Consider the following 14,610-nt stretch of genomic DNA (forward strand, 5'->3'; position numbering starts at 1 on the left):
AGGGAGGGCAGCGATAAGCAGCAGTTGTAGCTTGCTTGTTTGGAGTGACAGCGGTAGAGGTGCGCCGCTTCACTCACAGAAATCTGTCTGCCTGCAGGTATGTATGGCGCGCTGTTCAGCATGACACACACGTCTCCGGCTGAGACGGCTGGGGTAGCCGAGACCAGGGAGCACCAATATTTTAAGCTGCTAAACAGATCAACATAAATACATTTCAAAGGGAAGGGGACTGCTGGGAACACACACGGGGGCAGATTTATTAAGCTTGGAGAAGAGATAAACTGGAGATAAGGCAAAAGGAGATAAAGTGCCAGCCAATGAACTGTGTTTGAAAATGACAGTTGGGAGTTGATTGGCTGGAGCTTTTTCTCCTTTTACCTTATCTCCAGTTTATCTCTTCTCCAAGCTTAATAAATCTGCCCCACAGTGTCTGAGGTCTGCGTACGCTTCGCAGACAAGAGCTTCAAAGCTTTATTAGATTTATGTTATTTTATCTTTATTTATTTATGTTGATCTGTTTAGCTTAAACTATTGGTGCTTCCTGGTCTCTGCTACCACAGCCGTCGTAGCCTGAGGCATGTGTGTCTTGCTGAACAGTGCGCCATACATACCTGCAGGCAGACGGATTTCTGTGAGTGAAGCAGCACACCTCTACCGCTGTCACTTCAAACAAGCAAGCCGGGGTTGCTGCCCATCCATCTAGTCTGGGACGCGGTGTATCACGTTAAATACCGCGCTGTACATACCCCCAAGCAGACGGATTCTTGGGAGTGAAGCAGCGCACCTCTATCGCTCTCATTTCAAGCAGGCAAGCCGCGGCTGCAACTTATCGCTGCCCTCCCTGCTGACTGATGAGTACTATAGACTCTCAGCTACAAGGAGAACGGGGCAGCTTGTTATAGCCACTGCTGCATTTATTGAAAGGTTACTGTTAACCTGATTTATACTCAGTGTATACCCACATTGGGGATTAGCCTCTCTCCGGGACATATATATCTACTGTGTAATACTGTCTGACTGACTCACGTATTGAAAAAGACCATCTGTTGTTCATAAATTTCTGGGATACTATTCCCTCATTGTAAATTACAGTGTTGCTCTTATTTGATACAAAATGACTATAAGTACCCGTGGAGTTAAAGTGTAACAATCAGCAGTTTAAATTACACTTACATTAAACAGCTATCAGTGGACCAGTATAGGAAATTGAAATAAAGAAGGGAGACATATCCTGGGACCCCACGGTGTGAGGATTTCCATCCTTTCAGTCTTCACTGTCCATCTCTTATGTGTATTCATGTGTTTTATATTTCACAGTATTTTAAAATAAAGCAAATAAAAGTTATATTTTATAATTCTTTAGGTGCACCCAGGGCCGGCTCTACCATTAGGCAGCTCCCTAGGGCGCCAGGATCTGGGGGGGCGCCACCAATCTGGTTATCAAAAAATCAAGGATGTCTTTGAGGATCCTTGTTGTATTTAATGCAGGTGGTGGGTGTGGAACTTCTAAGACCTCACCTCCATACCTCCTTAGAGGCATAATTCCGTACTTTGCTGGCCCGCCTCCTTGTTCTCTCCCCAGGCGCTGGGAGGATTACTCGATTTTTGGGAGCCTCCCTGCTTTTCTGGAATGTGAGGCGTGTATGCCTTAAGGGATTGGAAAGTGGGTATTGGTGGCAGTATGGGGGGGGGGGGGGGGGGGGGAGGTTAAAGCTTTGCCTAGGTTGCTGAGAAGCCTTACACCGGCCCTGGGTGCACCACACAGAGACATTCTTTCCTTCTCCTGTTTCTGTGAATTAACTGTGTCCCGTGGTAGCACACCCCTGATCGTATACAAGTCCTACTGACTCAGATTTATCTATAAGGGGTCCATTCAAAACAAATCCCAGATATTTTTCTGTGCGACCAGTCAACCCCCCAAAAAACCCTTCACTACTCAACCAATCAGGAGCATTTAACCCCGGGGTGGCCAAACCAGACCTCAAGATCTATACTAGGAATGAATGCAGCATGTTTGAAAATGTGACAGTTACTAATGATTACAGCTGTGCAGCAGCTAGGTAACCTGGAAAACGTGGACTGTTGGTAGATCTCGAGGACCGATTTGGCCACTTCTGGTTTAATGTGTGTACCCTGCTAAGTGCCGACACGAGCCATAACAAATCTGGTCATTCAACAACACAACTCAAAAAAGAGAAAGACAAAAATTAGAAAAGTTAAATTAATGTTTTTATTACAGTCTAAAACCAACAACTTAGCCAGATTTACACCTACAGGAGGACATGTTATGTACATGCAGTGGTTCAAAATAAAGAGGACTTCAATAGGATTCAATTCATTCAAATTAGATCAGAGTGAGAAGATGACCTATCATTTAATCATATAAATACATTTTTTGTTTTCAGATTCCATTGGCAGCCGATTGCAATTCTAACATGTCTAAACCTGAGCTTGTCCCATGTTACCTACTGTACATCACTAAATGTAAGACCAGAAATGACCAATAGAATTGTAATTTAACAACAGTTGATCACGTTTCCAAAAATAGTCCAAATATCATCCAGCCTCTTAGGGGTAGCAGCTATACTTAGTATGAGGCACCACAATTAAATGAATATCATATTTTTTTAACCAGAAAATATGTACAAAGAAATGTACTCTCCCTTCAATAACTTCCTAGTTTAAAGTTTGAGATTATGGGGTAGATGTATCAAGCCTTGGAGAGAAATAAAAGTACCAATCAGTTTCTGTGGGTATGAATGATTGGGTCGACACAAATAAGGTTGGCCACTATTGGTCGACAGGCCATAGGTCTTGACATGTAAAATGTCGAGATACTTTAGGTCGACATTGTCAACACAAGCAATAGGTCAACAAAGGAAAAGACCGACATGAGTTTTTCACTTTTTTTTTTTTATGTCTGTCGACATAGGCTACCCCAGCCGCCCACTATTGTAATCTAACTGTATGTCCACTTGGATGGGATAGTATGGAGAAACACCTTTATCAAAAAAATAACATTAAAAACTCATGTGTTGACCTATGGCCTTTCAACCAATAGGGGTTGACCTATTGACTTCCGACTGCATTCCGTATCCTTTAATGTTACATTTATCTTTTTCCTACCTTTGATAAACCTTTCCCCGTACGTTTAAAAGGTGCAACTCCCAAAATATTGTATCATTTGTTCATCGTAATACTGTACAATCAAGTGTCCAATACCACATAACAGCTTATATTCTTGTACCAGCTATTAGTCTGCTACAGTCTCAGTGTCTACGTAGCGGTCAGCACTATACAACAGAATTGGGCCTACATAAATAATTGTATTAATAATAACAACAGTATCACTACAGGAAATAACAAAATTAAGGCTGGGATTTGCTTTAACAAGGCTTTGCCCATGAACACCGGGCCATACATTTGTAAATAGACGGGGGAATGCACCTTTTAACTGTGTTTAATTGTAAAATGCAAAGCCAAAAAACGTAATCATTCTCTATGAACATTCATTTTCTTTTTCATGAAACAGACAATAGAATGGTCTAAAAAAAACTGCACATATTATGTACTAAAGCGGTGTTTGACTTTTGCAATAGAGCTTAAGCTATGTGTAAAATCTGTCAATTTTTAATATATATATATATATATTATATACACCCCCACCACTGTCTTTTGAAGGTACTCTTATATACATTCAATCATCCAACCAACAGAAGTGGTATGCTTCCTATATAATGCCAACTAGAAACATGTACAGTATACTTTATGAACACTTTAATATTGGTTACTGTGTGATATGCAGAACTGGTCCTTAAGAGTTTTCTCAGAACACCCCCTTATACATAAACAGCCATGGCAGTTAGTGAGAACACCCCCTTATACATAAATCGCCATGGCAGTTAGTGAGAACACCCCCTTATACATAAATCACCATGGCAGTTAGTGAGAAAACCCCCTTATACATAAACCGCCATGACAGTCAGTGCAAACACTCCATCATACATAAACCACCATAGCAGTTAGTGAGATATTTCCTATAAATCACAGAGCTACAATTGCCTTATACATGACTGATGTAGGTCTTACACCCCCATCACATCTTATATGGTGTGGACCTATTTTTATACGTAAGGCACTGGCACACAATAAGCTCTCCAGTCTCACAGCGGAGGCACATTATGCCTGAGCTTTGTAAGGAGACAGTTCACCAAGAGTCACCGATATGATCCAGCGAAACCCAATATCAACAGGAATGTGATTTAAAGATCTGGCACAGACATTTAAGAGATACGCACCTGTACCTCTTGACTCTAACATAGCTTTTTTGGCAGAGGTGCTGTTAGAATGCCACAGACAACCGGGCTGGGAGGAGAGCCTTAGTGGATCAAGATCTTTACTTTAGCAGACATTTTTGCACTTGGGAATGGATAGCTTTCATGCATGGTCCGTCCAAATCCCATTGAGCATGAAAAGGATATCTGCATCACCCATGTTTCTCTTAATAATGCTGTTTGCTAGTATCATTTTTGTTGTGGTTATTCATTTTCTAACCTCCTGTCATCCACTTGTGGACAGTGGAGGGACAACCAGGAGTATAGCGTGTGGAGCAGGGAGACTACAGAGTTCTCATTGGCCAAACTCAGGCTCCTTCCGATCCCCGGTGCTGTTTGGGGGTCTTCATACAGTTTAGTGCCCAGTTGCTCTACAAAACTTGCACCGAGAAGATAACGCACCTTTTGAGATGTACAAGTCTCAGCTGTAGATTGAAAACAGCTAACTTGATGCCATCTCTAGTTAATTCAGAATCTAAAGCTGTAAAATATAACATACATCAAGCCTGTATGTCATTCAAGTACTTGTTATCATAGTACAGTTACAGTATATTATAGTAAGATTACATTGTGTCATAGGTCAGGCTGAACCCAACATGTACATTAAGATATGTTCTCTGTAGTTGACTCTTTAAAGACGCCATACAGTTCTGTATGGTGAGGTGATGAATATACAGTACAATCATTAGCATGGAGATAGTCCTGGTCATGTCTGTGGAGAGAGGGAGATGAAGATCTGGACCCAGAGATAAACCCCCCACTTGGGGGTTAGCAGTTAAATAAAAAAAAAAAAAACATTAAAAAACACAAATGTTCAATGGAGAGAATGTTCTACCCAGCTGTGTATAACAAGCCCTTGTGTAATGTTTTCTGAGGACTTTCCAGCAGCACTTGTAACTATACAAAGTGTATATATGTCTTCCGCAGACCTTGACACTTAAAAAGTTATAAAATGATCCAGTAACCTGGCAGATGTGTAATGGAACTAAATGGTGTGGATGAGGGTCTGCGGTCACTACAAGCAGCCGCTACAACCTTGGTACAGTCACGGCGGCTGCCATAGGTTATTGTGAATGCTAGGAAACGGATTTGGAAGGTTTTTCTGGTCTATTACTGTGTAATACTGTCTGACTGACTCACGTATTGAAAAAGACCATCTGTTGTTCATAAATTTCTGGGATACTATTCCCTCATTGTAAATTACAGTGTTGCTCTTATTTGATACAAAATGACTATAAGTACCCGTGGAGTTAAAGTGTAACAATCAGCAGTTTAAATTACACTTACATTAAACAGCTATCAGTGCACCAGTATAGGAAATTGAAATAAAGAAAGCTATCAGTGCACCAGTATAGGAAATTGAAATAAAGAAGGGAGACATATCCTGGGACCCCACGGTGTGAGGATTTCCATCCTTTCAGTCTTCACTGTCCGTCTCTTATGTGTATTCATGTGTTTTATATTTCACAGTATTTTAAAATAAAGCAAATAAAAGTTATATTTTATAATTCTTTAGGTGCACCCAGGGCCGGCTCTACCATTAGGCAGCTCCCTAGGGCGCCGGGATCTGGGGGGGCGCCACCAATCTGGTTATCAAAAAATCAAGGATGTCTTTGAGGATCCTTGTTGTATTTAATGCAGGTGGTGGGTGTGGAACTTCTAAGACCTCACCTCCATACCTCCTTAGAGGCATAATTCCGTACTTTGCTGGCCCGCCTCCTTGTTCTCTCCCCAGGCGCTGGGAGGATTACTCGATTTTTGGGAGCCTCCCTGCTTTTCTGGAATGTGAGGCGTGTATGCCTTAAGGGATTGGAAAGTGGGTATTGGTGGCAGTATGGGGGGGGGGGGGGAGGTTAAAGCTTTGCCTAGGTTGCTGAGAAGCCTTACACCGGCCCTGGGTGCACCACACAGAGACATTCTTTCCTTCTCCTGTTTCTGTGAATTAACTGTGTCCCGTGGTAGCACACCCCTGGTCGTATACAAGTCCTACTGACTCAGATTTATCTATAAGGGGTCCATTCAAAACAAATCCCAGATATTTTTCTGTGCGACCAGTCAACCCCCCAAAAAACCCTTCACTACTCAACCAATCAGGAGCATTTAACCCCGGGGTGGCCAAACCAGACCTCAAGATCTATACTAGGAATGAATGCAGCATGTTTGAAAATGTGACAGTTACTAATGATTACAGCTGTGCAGCAGCTAGGTAACCTGGAAAACGTGGACTGTTGGTAGATCTCGAGGACCGATTTGGCCACTTCTGGTTTAATGTGTGTACCCTGCTAAGTGCCGACACGAGCCATAACAAATCTGGTCATTCAACAACACAACTCAAAAAAGAGAAAGACAAAAATTAGAAAAGTTAAATTAATGTTTTTATTACAGTCTAAAACCAACAACTTAGCCAGATTTACACCTACAGGAGGACATGTTATGTACATGCAGTGGTTCAAAATAAAGAGGACTTCAATAGGATTCAATTCATTCAAATTAGATCAGAGTGAGAAGATGACCTATCATTTAATCATATAAATACATTTTTTGTTTTCAGATTCCATTGGCAGCCGATTGCAATTCTAACATGTCTAAACCTGAGCTTGTCCCATTTTACCTACTGTACATCACTAAATGTAAGACCAGAAATGACCAATAGAATTGTAATTTAACAACAGTTGATCACGTTTCCAAAAATAGTCCAAATATCATCCAGCCTCTTAGGGGTAGCAGCTATACTTAGTATGAGGCACCACAATTAAATGAATATCATATTTTTTAACCAGAAAATATGTACAAAGAAATGTACTCTCCCTTCAATAACTTCCTAGTTTAAAGTTTGAGATTATGGGGTAGATGTATCAAGCCTTGGAGAGAAATAAAAGTACCAATCAGTTTCTGTGGGTATGAATGATCGGGTCGACACAAATAAGGTTGGCCACTATTGGTCGACAGACCATAGGTCTTGACATGTAAAATGTCGAGATACTTTAGGTCGACATGCTCAACACAAGCAATAGGTCAACAAAGGAAAAGACCGACATGAGTTTTTCACTTTTTTTTTTTATGTCTGTCGACATAGGCTACCCCAGCCGCCCACTATTGTAATCTAACTGTATGTCCACTTGGATGGGATAGTATGGAGAAACACCTTTATCAAAAAAATAACATTAAAAACTCATGTGTTGACCTATGGCCATTCAACCAATAGGGGTCGAACTATTGACTTTCGACTGCATCCCGTATCCTTTAATGTTACATTTATCTTTCTCCTACCTTTGATAAACCTTTCCCCGTACGTTTAAAAGGTGCAACTCCCCAAATATTGTATCATTTGTTCATCGTAATACTGTACAATCAAGTGTCCAATACCACATAACAGCTTATATTCTTGTACCAGCGATTAGTCTGCTACAGTCTCAGTGTCTACGTAGCGGTCAGCACCATACAACAGAATTGGGCCTACATAAATAATTGTATTAATAATAACAACAGTATCACTACAGGAAATAACAAAATTAAGGCTGGGATTTGCTTTAACAAGGCTTTGCCCATGAACACCGGTCCATACGTTTGTAAATAGAAGGGGGAATGCACCTTTTAACTGTGTTTAATTGTAAAATGCAAAGCCAAAAAAAGTAATCATTCTCTATGAACATTCATTTTCTTTTTTATGAAACAGACAATAGAATTGTCAAAAAAAAAAAAGCACATATTATGTACTAAAGCGGTGTTTGACTTTTGCAATAGAGCTTAAGCTATGTGTAAAATCTGTCAGTTTTTAATATATATATATATTTACACCCACCACTGTCTTTTGAAGGTACTCTTATATACATTCAATCATCCAACAGAAGTGGTATGCTTCCTATATAATGCCAACTAGAAACATGTACAGTATACTGTATGAACACTTTAATATTGGTTACTGTGTGATATGCAGAACTGGTCCTTAAGAGTTTTCTCAGAACACCCCCTTATACATAAACCGCCATGGCAGTTAGTGAGAACACCCCCTTATACATAAATCGCCATGGCAGTTAGTGAGAACACCCCCTTATACATAAATCACCATGGCAGTTAGTGAGAAAAACCCCTTATACATAAACCGCCATGGCAGTTAGTGCAAACACTCCGTCATACATAAACCACCATAGCAGTTAGTGAGATATTTCCTATAAATCACAGAGCTACAATGTCCTTATATATGACTGATGTAGGTCTTACACCCCCATCACATCTTATATGGTGTGGACCTATTTTTATACGTAAGGCACTGGCACACAATAAGCTCTCCAGTCTCACAGCAGAGGCACATTATGCCTGAGCTTTGTAAGGAGACAGTTCATCAAGAGTCACCGATATGATCCAGCGAAACCCAATATCAACAGGAATGTGATTTAAAGATCTGGCACAGATATTTAAGAGATACGCACCTGTACCTCTTGACTGTAAGATAGCTTTTTTGGCAGAGGTGCTGTTAGAATGCCACAGACAACCGGGCTGGGAGGAGAGCCTTAGTGGATCAAGATCTTTACTTTAGCAGACATTTTTGCACTTGGGAATGGATAGCTTTCATGCATGGTCCGTCCAAATCCCATTGAGCATGAAAAGGATATCTGCATCACCCATGTTTCTCTTAATAATGCTGTTTGCTAGTATCATTTTTGTTGTGGTTATTCATTTTCTAACCTCCTGTCATCCACTTGTGGACAGTGGAGGGACAACCAGGAGTATAGCGTGTGGAGCAGGGAGACTACAGAGTTCTCATTGGCCAAACTCAGGCTCCTTCCGATCCCCGGTGCTGCTTGGGGGTCTTCATACAGTTTAGTGCCCAGTTGCTCTACAAAACTTGCACCGAGAAGATAACGCACCTTTTGAGATGTACAAGTCTCAGCTGTAGATTGAAAACTGCTAACTTGATGCCATCTCTAGTTAATTCAGAATCTAAAGCTGTAAAATATAACATACATCAAGTCTGTATGTCATTCAAGTACTTGTTATCATAGTACAGTTACAGTATATTATAGTAAGATTACATTGTGTCATAGGTCAGGCTGAACCCAACATGTACATTAAGATATGTTCTCTGTAGTTGACTCTTTAAAGACGCCATACAGTTCTGTATGGTGAGGTGATGAATATACAGTACAATCATTAGCATGGAGATAGTCCTGGTCATGTCTGTGGAGAGAGGGAGATGAAGATCTGGACCCAGAGATAAACCCCCCACTTGGGGGTTAGCGGTTAAATTAAAAAAAAAAAAAACTAAAAAAAAAAAAAAACTAAAAAAAACACAAATGTTCAATGGAGAGAATGTTCTACCCAGCTGTGTATAACAAGCCCTTGTGTAATGTTTTCGGAGGACTTTCCAGCAGCTCTTGTAACTATACAAAGTGTATATATGTCTTCCGCAGACCTTGACACTTAAAAAGTTATAAAATGATCCAGTAACCTGGCAGATGTGTAATGGAACTAAATGGTGTGGATGAGGGTCTGCGGTCACTACAAGCAGCCGCTACAACCTTGGTACAGTCACGGCGGCTGCCATAGGTTATTGTGAATGCTAGGAAACGGATTTGGAAAGTTTTCTGGTCTCTTATGGCTTCTACTTCTTTCCCTTATTACAGTTGTTTGTGCTGATGTTAAATAAACCCATGATGTCGAGAATTGCTTGTCTGATGTGTTGTCCAAAGCGATGGGAATCCTGCAAAAATAGATTTAAAAATCAAAATATATTACATGCTGAAATTTACAAGAGCCATTTATGCTGTCAGCTGTTATTATTGTTTATAAAGCATGCGGTGGATAGGGGCTAATTCTAATGCACAGAAGAGTACTTTTCCTTTCCCTACATATACACCCTCTATCAGGTGCGTCTGGCTCCTGCCAGCACCTTGAAAAACTGAGTCCCTTGGCCTGGAGACGGGGTAGAGGAGGGGAGGAGCCTGGGGGGCAGTGAAGTTTAACCTCTAGGGTGCTGGAAACTCTCTCCCACTCCACTACCCACTTTAAAGCCTGTGGCCTCTGACGTGTCCAGAAGAATAAACATGTTTGTTTGTTAATGAAAACCATTTAAAAAAAAAAAAAAAGAACTGTAAAGAAATGCGATACATGATACTCCAGTATACATCCATATTATGTTTTTTTTAAATATATCCCGATATCTCTGTATGCCAAAATGATATCAAAATAAAAATAACTGTAACCTTGTATACATCACTTATTATTATAGTCTAGATTGGTCTTCCCTTACTATTGCCAAATGCTACAATAAATTTTGCGTTTGAAGTCAGTTTCTAATACCCCTTTTAGACATACTACCCGGGATTTTGGCCAGGTTTACCCGGGATTTTCAACCCAGGTCACTCCCAGGATTTTAGTAACAGACCCCCTTTCACACTACACCTCAAATCCGGGAAAAACCCGGGTATACCCCTTTCACACATAAGCCAGGCTGTTCAAGCATTTCAGTGTTTCATCATTCAAATGGGACACGCCCCAGCAGCAAATAAAAAGCAACATCACATGTTTAAAACTGAAAAACCCGGGTAAACCCATTCAGACATAAGCCGGGTATTATACCCGGGAGTTAAATACCGGGAAAAACCCTTGTCAATTGCAGGTGCTCAGTATCCGGGAGTGAAATCCCGGGTATACCCTTTCAGACATACACTAGACCCGGGTTTGGGCGCGTTCATGTGAAAAAACCCGGGATTTTCACGTATGTCTGAAAGGGGTATAAGTGACCTTTAACAAAAATGGCTAAATTTGAGTATATTAGACACAGTAGCCAGTCTACTATTTTACCACTTCACTGGGAAGACCAGTACAATGACAGTCAGCAAAGCTAAATGAAGGATTCAACTAGCAGAGAGATTTCAGAGATCATACAACTAGGAAAACCTGCGAGTGCAGTTACCTTCCAGTAAGAATCTGCTCTTTGGTGAGCCACACATTATACAAGGTGTTTTCTGGATTCTGCTTTTACTTTAATTAGAGTAACAAATTGCATATATCTGGTCAGCTACATAAAATATCTCCTTAAATGCTATTCTAGCCACTGTGGGTAGCCTCCTGCCCACAGCCCGCTTCATTCTGCTTTCACTGCCCCTGGTGTTATGTCCTTAGTACATATGAGTGGGGGAGAACAGGCTCACTCCTTGGGAGGGGTAGGGGAGTAGAAAGGTGGGCGGGATCAGGGGGCGGAGTTATAAGAGAGATAGGGGAGGGATAACTATGAGAAAGACACTGGGTAAGTGGGACAGATGAAAGAAAGATGGGCGATCAACTAGATTAGAGACAGAGGGGGTGGAGATGAGATCACAGAATGGGGGGGACGACAGTTGTTAGAGAGAGAGGGAAGGGGGGAAAGAGATTAGATAAGTCAGGAAAAAACGCAGAGGAGACTGATGGGGAAGGAAGGACAGAGATGAGAGATACAGATGGTGAAGAGGAACAGAGATGAGACACAGATGGGGAAGGGGTGACAGATGAGATGGTGGAGAAAGATAGAAGATTAAAAAAAACATAAATGTCACAATCGCTAGCTACATGGGGAACGACTGTCCCATAATACTAGTTGTATATAACATTTATTAGATTGAGTTGTGCCACTATGGTTAGCAGAGAGGACAACAAAATAATTAATCCTCTGGCTCCATGTTCTGGCTAAAAATACCCAACCACAGGTCACGCACAAAGCAAATTCCAGCTAAACAAGCTGCCTGCTATGGCCAACACTTGCCGCATCGACTTCGCAATAGATCACTAATCATTTAAAGCATTATAATGCATTACATAGTATGTGCGTGTAACTATGATAGGAGCTAGCTGAGATTTCAGTCCGTATGCTGGATTCTTTTGCCCTTCGGGCTTCTAGAGAAACTGCCCCCTGTATATCCCCAGCAGCAGCCCGCGTGTACAGCCGAATAGACACTGCAAGAAAATATTCTTGCCAGCAGTGTCTATTCGGACAGGCGATAATGATGCTGCACATCGCTATTGCCCACTGTGTACACACAGGGTGATTCAGGCAAACCTACTAAGCGATTTTGACAATGTAGTAAAAAAATAGCTTATAAGAATCGCCCCGTGTGTACTCGGAAGTTGTGTATAACTCCCATCTAAAGGTCCGTACACACAGTGCAACATAGTCGCTGAGCGACCAGGACGAGGGCTGGTGCACAGAGCGACCAGGACGAGGGCTGGTGCACAGAGCGACCAGGACGAGGGCTGGTGCACAGAGCGACCAGGACGGGGCTGGTGCACAGAGCGACCAGGAAGGGGCTGGTGCACAGAGCGACCAGGACGGGGCTGGTGCACAGAGCGACCAGGACGGGGCTGGTGCACAGAGCGACCAGGACGAGGGCTGGTGCACAGAGCGACCAGGACGGGGCTGGTGCACAGCGACAGAGAGACCAGGACTGGGCTGGTGCACAGAGCGACAGAGAGACCAGTACAGGGCTGGTGCACAGAGCGACAGAGAGACCAGTACAGGGCTGGTGCACAGAGCGACAGAGAGACCAGTACAGGGCTGGTGCACAGAGCGACAGAGACCAGTACAGGGCTGGTGCAGGAGCGCGTTCCTAGCTATTTATCGCCCTGTACACACTAAAAACACGGGCGTGTGTACAGGGATTTAAGTGTTAAATCCTCTAGAGCATTAGTACGCAATGTATGTGTAACAGGAATAATTTTAATGTCTGGATTCCCCAAGTGTAGCACTGAATAGGTAACCTTCACATAAATGTATTCCGTTGCATAGAGTAACGTATTACCAGAACATGCGCTACTTTGAAGTTACATGGTAACATTACGTTAATAACAAAATACTTTTTCAATGTACAATATCACTTTATAACAATATGAGAAAACGTTTGACATTAAACAGTCTAGAACGCCATATTTACTCCTCCATAAATAACTTATGCTTTCTATTGCACAATTCCCCTTTACAGCTAACCTCTGAAATACCTCTTATGTGCACATAAAATACCTTATGTTGATGCATGCATTTTGAGTCAATAAACAGTCTAAAAAGGTCCCTTTCCTCTTGTTGTTATAAACTGAAGAACATATTTTGTATCAGTTTAGTCTGAGGCTGTTAAAGGTGTCTGATCCCTATACTCCTCTGAATTAATACTGCAGTCTCCACTGCTTTCAGTGGATGCAAACTGGGACAAGGACTGGGGCGGACAAGAAATCCCTATTGCAAGGACCACTGCCTGTGAGGATCTGCGATGCCCAGGTAAGGTTTAGTGCCCTCTGCTACTGCTGTCTTCTGGACTCTTCCTCCCTACTGCTCACACTACAGCCTGTGCTCCGGTTATTACTCACGGCCCGCCTTCTGGGTACAGGCGCTCCTTCTTCTGTGCTGCCCACGGCCTGCCTCCTGTCACAACGCTGCAGCCCGACCACAACTCACAGCCAGCCCCCTTTTTTAGGACCGCCTCTCCGGGAACGACTGATTGGCGGGGTCACGCCTTTCGCCGGATCGGTGCCTCTGCCTCCCCAAAACCGCACCAAGATCACCGGAGGTGTTTGTGGCTCTGTCGGCTGCCAGTCTTTAGGTAAGGCCCTGATGCACTTTCTAATCACTAGCCCTGCAGTCCTTCCTCCATGTTGTCTCCTCCAACTACCGCTCCAACCGCTTTTGTCCAGCAGGTGCCCCCTTTTATGGCCTCTCTTATAGGTCACCTGACAGGTTGCATGCGGGTGTAGAAGCTGTTCACGAGTCCATGTTCCCTCTTTTCTGGAACAATCCATGTTGTTCTCCCCACATAGTTTGGGTGCTATACATTTATAATTTGGCCCTAACCAGTGAAATAATTGAACTCCCTTTTCAGGAGGAATCTCTTTCTGATAACAATTATATACCCTCTATGAGGGACTCTCAATAACATATGATAATACTATATACAAATAACCTTATAATTGAAAAAAAAAAAGAAATATAAGCGATCCCAGTAGTTTCAGTGTATCACATATGTACTTACTGTCTCTGGGCTGGAGAATTTGCTCGATATGTGGAAGTTTATCAAGTTTTCACCAACAATGATATAGGACACGCCGTACCCATCATCCGCAACCTGCAAACACAACAGACCATCATGAAAAAGAGTTGAAAAGCGTTGGTCATTAAGGTCATTAATATACAGATGGAGCTGGCTTTATCTTGGCAGTGGATGTCGTTTCTACCGCCATCCACCACCAGCGGCTGGCTCCCGCCAGGGGCGTGCGCGCGAGACGCTCGCGCACCCCGATGCCTCCCCCGCGCCGC

General features: G+C 42.4%; 1 protein-coding gene across 2 annotated transcripts in view; it reads right to left on the reverse strand.

The window, feature by feature from the left end:
- Positions 1-6,691: 6,691 nt before the first annotated feature.
- LOC146044956 (carnitine O-palmitoyltransferase 1, liver isoform-like) overlaps positions 6,692-14,610 on the reverse strand; it is a 68,082-nt gene continuing 60,163 nt past the window's right edge. For both annotated transcript variants that reach the window (XM_083163633.1, XM_083163632.1), the window contains exons 18-19: positions 14,327-14,419; positions 6,692-10,035 (exon numbers count right to left, since the gene is read on the reverse strand). In XM_083163633.1, coding sequence (XP_083019759.1) covers positions 9,937-10,035; positions 14,327-14,419 — 192 coding nt within the window. In that variant the 3' untranslated portion in view covers positions 6,692-9,936. The remainder of the gene's footprint in view (positions 10,036-14,326; positions 14,420-14,610) is intronic.

The sequence above is a fragment of the Crinia signifera genome, chromosome 11, assembly GCF_055691185.1.
Source record: "Crinia signifera chromosome 11, ASM5569118v1, whole genome shotgun sequence".
Classification (NCBI taxonomy): domain Eukaryota; kingdom Metazoa; phylum Chordata; class Amphibia; order Anura; family Myobatrachidae; genus Crinia; species Crinia signifera.